The sequence below is a fragment of the Petaurus breviceps genome, unplaced genomic scaffold, assembly GCF_028583685.1.
Source record: "Petaurus breviceps papuanus isolate PSGF00001 unplaced genomic scaffold, PetGlider_PUasm1.0 189, whole genome shotgun sequence".
Taxonomy (NCBI): domain Eukaryota; kingdom Metazoa; phylum Chordata; class Mammalia; order Diprotodontia; family Petauridae; genus Petaurus; species Petaurus breviceps.
In genome coordinates this window covers 11506564-11516527 of record NW_027185809.1, presented here as the reverse complement: position 1 = coordinate 11516527, position 9964 = coordinate 11506564, and the positions used below count along the sequence as shown (strand labels likewise).

Here is a 9964-nt window from a genome sequence, read left to right as displayed (position 1 = left end):
GAGAGAGAGAGAGAGAGAGAGAGTATGTAGCAGGTTATGAAGGGCTTTAAATATCAAATAAAGGCTTTTGTATTTGATCTTGGAGGTGATGGGGAGCCATTAGAATTTACTGAATAGTGGGAGGGGTACCATAGTCAGACACATACTTTAGGAAGATTACTTTGACAGCTGAGTGGATAATTGACTGGAACTGGGAGAGACTTGTGGCAGAGAGACAAACTGACAGGTTATTGTAATAGTTGAGGTGTCAGGTAAAGGGATTCTGCATCAGGGTGGTGATAATGTTAGAGAAAAGAAGGGAACTTGGACAAGAGATGTCATGAGATAAAATTGATAGGTCTTGGTAATAGATTAGATATGAGAGAGATAGTAAGAGGTAGAGAATGACATATAGGCTGTGATTGTGGACAATGCCTGGGACAATGGTAGTGTCCTTGACAGTAATAGGAAAGTTTGGAAGAAGGGAAGGTTCTATGGGAAAGATAGTTCAGTTTTGGATATCTAGAGTTATATATATATATATATATATGAGATTTCCATTTGAAGATATACAGTAAGATCTTGGAGAGGTTAGGGCTGAATAAATAGATTTGAGAATCATAGATGATAATTGAATCTATGGTAGATGATGAGATCACCAAGTGAAATAGTATATATAGAGAAAAGAACATGGCCCAGGACAGAGCTGAGAAGACCCATGGTGAGTGGGTGTGACCTGGATGAGGATCTAGCAAAGAATGGGAGGAGGAGAACCAGGAAAGAGTAGTGTCATAAAAACCTAGAGAAAAGAAAGCGCCAAGGAGAAGTTCTCACATCATTTAAAACAAACAAACCAACAACAGCCCTGTAATCTGCAAAATTTATAGATTCCTGGTGGTGGGGAATAAAACAGTAGGGAGAAGGCAGGAATGGGCTGCAGTCTTCATCATTGTTGGGAATATGCACAATTTTGGGAATCCCAGATCCTTTAAAACACTTGTGTCAAAAACTCAAATAAAAATGGATCCCTTCACAAGTGGCCACGTATTGACTTAGAAGACCACTAATTAACATTGTCTATGTTGCATTGTATTTTTCTTTATTTTGTTAAACATTTCCCAATTTCATTTTAATCTGGCTCAAGTCTCACTAGCTCCTGGCTTCAGGTTTGACACCTCTTCTTGAAAATTTTAAAGTAGAAAGGTAAATTCAATTTCTTCCATAATTTTGGGTTTTGACTTTAGTGGTGATTTCATTGGCATATAGAACTCTCAGTAAGGAAATTTCCTCTGCTGAGAGATATAGTCACTTGTTCTGGAAGAATTGCCTAGGCAACAAGTGTGAGAGGTTGGATTTAACCCTAAACTTCCTTGAGTCTGAGGTTAGTTCTCTCTAGTTACTGTCTCTTTTTGTCACTCACCTTCCAAATTTAAGCTGATTGAAACTTAGAGTTGTCATTTTCTCTTTCTGTTTTCCTTGTCCTGTATTCCCCTGGCTAATTATGCTTCTCAGAATATCATATACAATATATTCGATTATATTTATGTGTGTATACATATATACACATACATATGAAAGTGTCCTTAATTTCTCAACCTCCATAAAGCATTCATGTGAGCTGTGAATTTTCATATGTAGCTATATTTGGATATCCATCCTTCTACTTAAGGAAATTATTCATCACTGAAGTGGAGGAAGATTCTTTTGAGCTTCATCATAGATGATGAAATTACTGACAAACAAGCAAACTCAACACCCACTTTTTTCCTTCAAGTTTGATCAAACAAAATCAATTTGGTTACTACTATACGCAGAATTTTAAACACCTAGAACTTTGTAAAGTCAGAAGTGGAAGAAGGACAGAGGAGTAAGGGCTCTTCAGAAAGGACATTTTTGTGTAGTCTCCTCACAGGTACACATAAATAGAGACAGGAGAGTACAGAGAACTCTTCACACCTCCCGTTTCCTAAAGAGAGTCTGATTTTGCAGGGGGTGATGGTGCAGAGAAAGTGATTCTCAGCTCCTTAAATATACTTTTGGATTGATTCCTTCATGCTCAAAAATCGTTTGGTAAGCGTCTGTCCAAGGTTTTTTGTTTCTTGTTTTTGCAGAAAATCAGTGGAATCAGTCCCTGATTTCTTGGAGACTGTCACTGGAGATAAGATAGCATTGATCTGGCTAGAGTGATGTTGACTTGTTTACCCACAGTGTGCAGACATGTCCTTGCCTTTTCATGATACCCTTTTGATTGCTTTAGTGCGGACAGTAAAACCCTGAACCTATCATGCCACTTCAAGGGTTTTTCAATGGAATACATTTTACCCTCAGGGGCATATGAGTTACCTGCTTCCTTTAACATGGGAATTTCTGATATCAGCATTACAATGAAGCTTTCCATAATTCTTTTTTTTTTTTTTAAAGCAATTGGGGTTAACTAACTTGCTCAAGGTTACACAGCCAGTTATTTCTGGGTGTGGTGCTAAGTATCAGAGCCGGGATTCGATCCCAAGTCATCCCAACTCTGGTGGCCATGCTCTTACTCACTGCTCCACCTGGCCACCCCTGCTTTCCATACTTCTTGCCAAGGCACTTTGCAATGTAGCAAAAAAGAGGGAATAAGCACACTGAAGAAGCATCAATCTTTAGGGCTGGAAGGTACTCTCCAAATCATCTAATCCAGTATTCTTACCCCTCATTGTGCAAATTAAAACTCTATGGTTCAGAGAGAGAAATTCCCTATCAAAGATCAGAAAACTGAAATAATGCCCTTTGGTTAAACAATTGTATTTATTTATATTGTTTTAAAATAAATGTTGCATGAATACCTTATTTTTGCTTTACTATTAGTTCCCAATAATTCACTACCCACTCCTATCCCATTAGAAAAATTCCTTTTTTCTAGATATGTTTCTCCATAGCTATAGATATATACATACATACATACATATATAGACATATACATTCCCAAACCTATTCTACTCTTGATCTTTGTTTTTATGTATGTGCAGATCTCTTGTTTCCTATTCCTCCTGACTCTTCTACTTTACTTTTGTCCACTACCTTGTCCTCCTATGACTTACTTTCCCTCCTCCAAGGATCTCTCCCCTGTCCTCCCATTCCCATAATTCTAAACACCCTTCTGTACCACTATTTATCTATTCTCTCACCCTCCCCTCTAAAGATCCCTCTCTTGTCCTCTCCCCCCTCCCTATGCCCCTACCATTTTATGTCTTCTGAATTTAGAAGACTTTAGTACTCTTTTAAATATATATGTGTTGTTTCCTTTTATACCCATTCATGATGAAAACAGGTTAGAAGAACTACCAGCCCTCCTCCCCCATCTAATTCCTCTGTATCAATACTTTCTCTTCCACCTCATTTGTTTAAAATAATTACTCTTTTTAGCTTGTTCCTAAATGGCTTTACTTTTAAATTCATATCATGCCTAGGTTTTCCCCAATCTTTCTTATGAGCTACCTAATTATTAAAAAGAATCTTAGACATAAATTTTACATTTTACATATATAAAAAGTAAACAGTCTGCCCTTATGGATCCCTTATAATCAGTTTTTGTTAGGTACCTTATATTTTTGTTGATTTTTGTATGTTGAATTGTCTATTAAGTTCAGGTTTTTTTTTTTTTAAACAAAATCTTGAAAGTCAGGGATTTTATCAAATGTCCATTTGTTATTCATTCAAGATGATAGTTAACTTTGCAGGGTATGATATTTTTGGCCACAGCCCCAATTCTTTTGCTTTTCAATACCTATGATTCTTCAAGGTTTCTGCTGCTAGGTCTTGTGCAATTTTAATTGTGGCTTTTAATAGTTTTCCCTTGAGCTGGGGATTTTGGAATTTGACTATGCTATTCCTATGAGTTTTCCTCATTGGATCTCTTTCAAGTGGTGATCGATGGATTTTTTTTCTATTTCTATGTGCCCCCTCCCTTCCCCCCCCCCCCCGTTCTAATGTGTTAGGACAATTTTCTTTAATTATTTCTTGTATTATTGTATCGAGATTCTTTTTTTGATCATAACTTTCAGTTAGTCCACTTAATTTTAAGTTTTCTCTTCTTGATCTATTCTCTAAATCTCTTGTTTTTCTTATGAGGTATTTCACTTTCTCTTCTATTTTTTCATTATTCATATTTTGTTTAATCATTTCTTGATCTCTTGTAATTTCACCAGCTTCACTTGGCCCAATTCTAATTTTCACGGTATCGTTTTCTTCCTTAAGATTCTGGGTCTCCTTTTCTAATTGGTTGACTTTCCTTTTCATACCCCTCTTGTTTTTCTTGGATTGTTCTTATTTTCTTTTTAGCTTTTCCTCCATCTCTGTCATTTGATTTTTAAAGTCTTTTTTAAGGTCTTCCATAAAGTCTTTACGGGCAGGTGACCATTTGATGTTATTCTTTGGGGGTTTCTTTACTTCAATATCCTCCTCTTAAGATGAATCCTGGTCATCTCTATTCCCATAATAGGTTTCTATAGTTGGATTCTTTCTCCTTTGCCTGTGCTTGTGTGTGTGTATGTGTGGCGATAACTTAGTTATTTGTAGTCCCCTGTAGCCCTGGGGTATGGGAAATGGTGCCTCTTGCCCCAGATCTTCAGTCCTTTCTTCTAGCCTGAAACCAAGTCAAACCTCCAGCCTCCTGTAAGTGCCCACAGCCAGGGGCTTTCTGCCCCACTGCTTCTGCACTCACTGGGCAGCTGTGTGCTGAATGCTTCTTGCCCCCACAGCTCTTTGCAGCACAGCTGGGTCTGGAGTTTCTTGTCAGCAGAGGTGACCTCAGTCTTCCAGGGCTCAGACAGCCAAGTCACCTCAGTATCCCAGGGGTAAAAGTTCTGGTGACTGGGGCCTAGGCAGCCTCTTGAACCAACTAACCCCAGGGGCTTGCTGCTTGTTGTTTAAGAGGCTAGAGGTTTGCTGTTAAAACAGAACCTAGCCTGGAAGTGTTTACTCTTCACAGGGACTACCCCTCATCCTCACATTTTTCTTCTGATCTTCTCAAATTGTCTGGGGAGGACCCTGGTTATGTTCCTTTTCTCATTTAATTCCACCAGCACTTTGTTCATCCTAAGGTGCTCTTTTAACTCTTTTGGGGGGAGATGTTGAGAGCTTGGAATTTTCTGACCTACTCTGCCACCTTCCCAGAATCCTCCTCCCAGAATCATTTCTTATAAAGAAAACACATCAACATGTTAGCAGTGTGAAAATATATGCCTTATTATCCATCTATAGTCTACTCCCTTTATTCTGAGAGGAATCATTCCTTGAGAATCATGATTGGACACTGCATTGATCAGTGTTCTGAATGTTTTCGATGAGATGCATTTATTCATGATCTTGAAAATAGAATCATTTACACAAGAAGCAATCTGTTCTAATTTTACCAAAGCTATTTTACTAAAAGTCTATTTAGGGACTTAGATGAACTCAACAAGGATCTAATAAAGTTGGGTAATTGAGCTACATAAAGGCAAACAAAATTCAAAGGAGACTGTCATAGATAAACTGTTGTGTAAGGCAGTATGGATGATAATTTGAACTAATTGTGCACAATGATGCAAATTAACTTCTCTGGAAGAAAGATTGAAGCATCATTTTTGGACAGCTCACTGAAGATGTCTATTGCGTACAGAGCAGCTGTCAAAAATATTTTAGAAAGGGCCTTATGAATATCAGGTTGGGCATGCTTAAGAGGAGAAATTACAAATATGCCAAAGATGGAATAGATAGGGTATCCATCCATGATGCAGCTTCACTTAGAAAACTTCTTTCACCCTTGCTTGGTTACTTTAAAAGTGAGTACAGTCAAAAAGGGAATTATAGGCAGTGGGAATAAATGAATGAAAAATGGGAATAGGGCTGGTTGCGGGGGGGTTGGAAGCGTCAGACATACACACAGATTCAAAGGAGTAGGATCATATGGTAGATAGGCAATATTGTTTGGAAGAAGTGGACTAAAAGTCTTATATGCAGTGGTATGTTATTAAATATTTAACAGTCAGGACTGGGAGAGAGGATGGAGTGAAGATGTAAAATACACATAAATTTGATCCACATTTTTAACATTTTCCCTCACTAGTTTTCTTAAATCTAGACAATCAACAAAACAATAAATCAAGTCATGATTCATAACAGTTGCCAATTTCCTACATGTAAGTGCTCCAAACTGGAAATTTAACAATTGACTCTTGTCAGTCTGTATGAACAGGAATGAGAACACCTCTACCTGTGGCTATAAAATAATGAATTCCTTTGTTGTTTATATTCAGTTGTTTCAGACTCTTTGTCATTTGAAGTTTTCTTGGCAAAGATACAGGAGTGGTCTGCAGTTTCCTTCTTCATCTCATTTTACAGATGAGAAAACTGAGGCCAATAAAGTTAAGTGATTTGTCCAAGGTCACATAGCTAGTGTCTGAGACCAGACTTGAACTCAGTAAGATGAGTCTCCCCGACTTCAGGTCTGGCACTTGTATTAACAAGCACCCTATTATACCCAGGATAGACTCCTAGCACAGGTTCTTTGATCTGCTTTGCTAAAGGAAAGACAACTTTTAAAGGAGTCAACAATCTTACTTTAATTATAGATAACTAGAAAATACAAGCAGAGAAATTAGCAAAGAGATTCAACAGACAGGGCTCCTACTGTCTGAACAAAGTAATATAAACACCTACATATACCACCAGATCAGGAGAGCACAAACCTATGAGTAGTGGGGGAGGGGGGGAAAGGGGGTCTTAACAAACAACTATTCAGAGTCCTATCCAGGGAATCAAAAGGTCTTTCTCATAATCAAACCCCCAAAGTAAAGTACCAATGTCCCAGTATATATAGTTTTCAACTAATTGGCTCAGAAGCAGAAGGCATCCTAACCCTCCTGATTTCAGTGCATAATTAACAGTACCAACAGGTGTGAAAACCTTCCTACAAGCAAGCCTCACTCTAGGCAAATTCCTCTTAGGCAAGTTCCTCCCCCAGTTGACTCTATGTGACTCAGGATGTATCACATCTGTGAAAGCAGCAAGACATCCATGACTGACATGTGGTCACACAGACCTCTTAATGGACAGGGAAGATCTTCCTATTCCATTAACATGACATCACTCTATCCACTGTTCCACCTAGCTGTTCAATTAATTCCTTAGTCAGTTGTAATTCTGTGGCATGAATTTAAAACTAACAGTGGCTGATTATACTTGTGGTCACCACTGGCACTTTAATCATTATGTTAAAATTTTGAAGTCTTTGCAACCCTAGGTAACCAGTGTATGTGGAGTTAAATACCCCAACTTAAAGAAAAAATGTTGATAGTGAAATTACCAAGGGCTTAATCATGACATAGAGTAGTAGTTTGTTACTTAGTGTATCATTTATTCACTTATGGCAAGTATTTTTCCTATTCCTGTTAAGTCCTCCTTGGACACTTTTTAGTGGCAGAGAGGAAACAAAAGGTGTCAAAGGTAATTCCAGTGGAATGCAGGCTTTGGTGTGTTTGGGATCAGGGGACCAGCCTAGCTAGGTTTCAGGAGGCTCATAAAAGAAAGATTAGCTATCAACTAATTTTTTTATTTATCCATCCATCAATCCATCCATCCATCCATCCATCCATCCATCCATCCATCCATCCATCTATCCATCCATCCATCCATCCATCCAGCTATTTTGCCACAGCACTTCAAGGAATGGTGGAGTGTCAATCTGGGTAGATGGAGGGATGAATTCTATAGATCTGTGAAGTATATCCTTCTCAACTGATAAGTTGGTTTATACTTTTGTCCTTAGTATCTTCATATTAGTTGAACTAATTTGAAGGAAATTTTACATTTTTTAAAAGTTTGGAAAACAAATTTTTGTACAATAAATTAACTTTTCTTTTCATTGTGCCAAAACCCATTTTGAAGGAGAATGTCTAAACTTACTGATTTCATATGTATTTGGGAGAAGTGGGAAGAAATTATGCTTTTAGGCAATTATACTGGAAACCTTTGTAAATCTTGTCTTTGCTTTCTATTTTTCTCCTTTGTAGGATGATTATTTCAGAAACTGGAATCCAAACAAGCCCTTTGACCAAGGTAAGGGTGACAATACCACAAATTAAGTGTATTGAGTAATAGTATTTTACTATTACTTATACCCTTTAGTCTATGTATAGGTGATTACTACTATGTATTTTTAGTCTGGCTCTACAAATACCTCTTATCTTTGCCCCTTACAGGCAGGTGACTAGTGTGACTGAAAGCTTTTTACTAATTGATTCATGTTTTCTCTGAGGTTATTCAACAATATTAACTTAATTGACTAACCAATATTCTCCCCAATTAGTCAGTTCTTAAATTATTTGTAGTTTGTGTGGGATTTGATTTTCAGCTCTTTCAGATACAAAATACTCAACTGTTTCAGATACAACTTTCCTTTGCATAATAGGCTATAAGCTCCTTGATGACAGAGACTGTGTAATTTTACATCTATATGTCCTCAGTATTCTGTGCCTTCATATTGTGGAGAATTAATAAATGTTTATCGAATAGAATTGGAATGGGAAATGGAGCAAATATACACGTCCATTTCACTTCAACCTTCTTGCTTCCCTGGCGAGCTTGGGAGATTGAAGCATCTACCCTCTCAAAGAAAGGTGATCAATTGGGATAGCCACTATTCCTAGAGATAGGTATTATACATAATAGATCAAGTATGTTTCTGTAGATGTTAATACAAACAATATACTGCTTCTCTTGAAGAAAGTTAAAATACATATTATAATAAAAAAGGTCCATGGTTCCTGGGTAACAGCTTTAGTTTGTAGTATCACATCTAGTTACTTTGTATTTATTTACATTTATAATTATAATAGTTGGTGCCTCCAATCATTTGAATGTAAGCTCTTTGAGGGGAAGGATTGCTTCATTCTTTGTATTTGTATCCCCAAGTACCCAGCATAGTGCATAGCACATAGTGGACTCTTAATAAAGTTTTACTGATTGGTTGATTAATCACAAATTTAATACTAGATGGCTATCAAGAATAACCCAATAATTTTACAGATGAGGAAACTGAGGGAAGGAAGTGCCTTAAGTTATTGATCAGTTCCATTTCTGTAATCTGATCATTTCATGCAAATATGGTATTCATGTAGATATACAAAGGCTAAAGAAAATGTTTGGCATGTGCAAAAGTAGAGTACATATGACTATTTTTCTAATCTCTGTACTCTCTTTGTCTGATGATTACAAATTATTGTCCCTGGCCCCTGTTTTCCCTATAAGTAAAATTGGTATTTTATATTCAGTGTATCCATCGAGTAATACAATAGTGTTTATTTGTTTAAATGCATTTAATTTGTTAAATTATTTATTATGTATTTGTTATTTTATTTATTAAATTCCACTATATTCTGAACTAAACAGGATAAAAATAAATAGCGTGGATGATCCTACCTGCCAATTTCTCAATGAATGTGACATAAGGAATCTGTATCGGTTTACTTTTGCTTCAGTTAGTCTTAGTGCCTGTGTGCCTTTCATAGTACAATATCTTAGCATACTTTGTGTGAGTCTAGGATCTCTTCTTCATCATACCTATAGTTACTCTATTGATTAAGTTTGTAGATTTAATGAGAGGTGACTTTAGTTGAGCTTTTTTAAAAAGCATTTCCCATCAGCTAGAGGACCCTGCTCTGTTACCTTTGACTTCCTTGGCTTTTCTTTTGTTTCATGGTGGAACAAGAAGAGAAAACAGTTATATAGTGATGTGATTGCTCACTAATATAAGCATACTTATATGTGAATATTTTCCCTTAATCATTAATTTTCCTTCCAGCTAAGTATTATGTTTTTCTTATATTTTAATAAAATATTAATAAATATTTTAATTTTAATAAAAGTTTGGGTTCCAGCCTATGTATGTGTCTGTCTGTCTGTCTGTCTATCTATCTATCTATCTATCTATCTATCTATCTATCTATCTATCTATCTATCTATC

The 9964-nt window shown here is 36.7% G+C and overlaps 1 protein-coding gene across 1 annotated transcript in view; it reads left to right on the top strand.

The window, feature by feature from the left end:
* The window catches only part of SPOCK1 (SPARC (osteonectin), cwcv and kazal like domains proteoglycan 1), an 875982-nt gene that overhangs the window by 331371 nt on the left and 534647 nt on the right, over positions 1-9964 (top strand). Inside the window, exon 3 of the mRNA XM_069091897.1 lies at positions 8013-8058. Within this exon, the coding sequence (XP_068947998.1) occupies positions 8013-8058 (46 nt within the window). The remainder of the gene's footprint in view (positions 1-8012; positions 8059-9964) is intronic.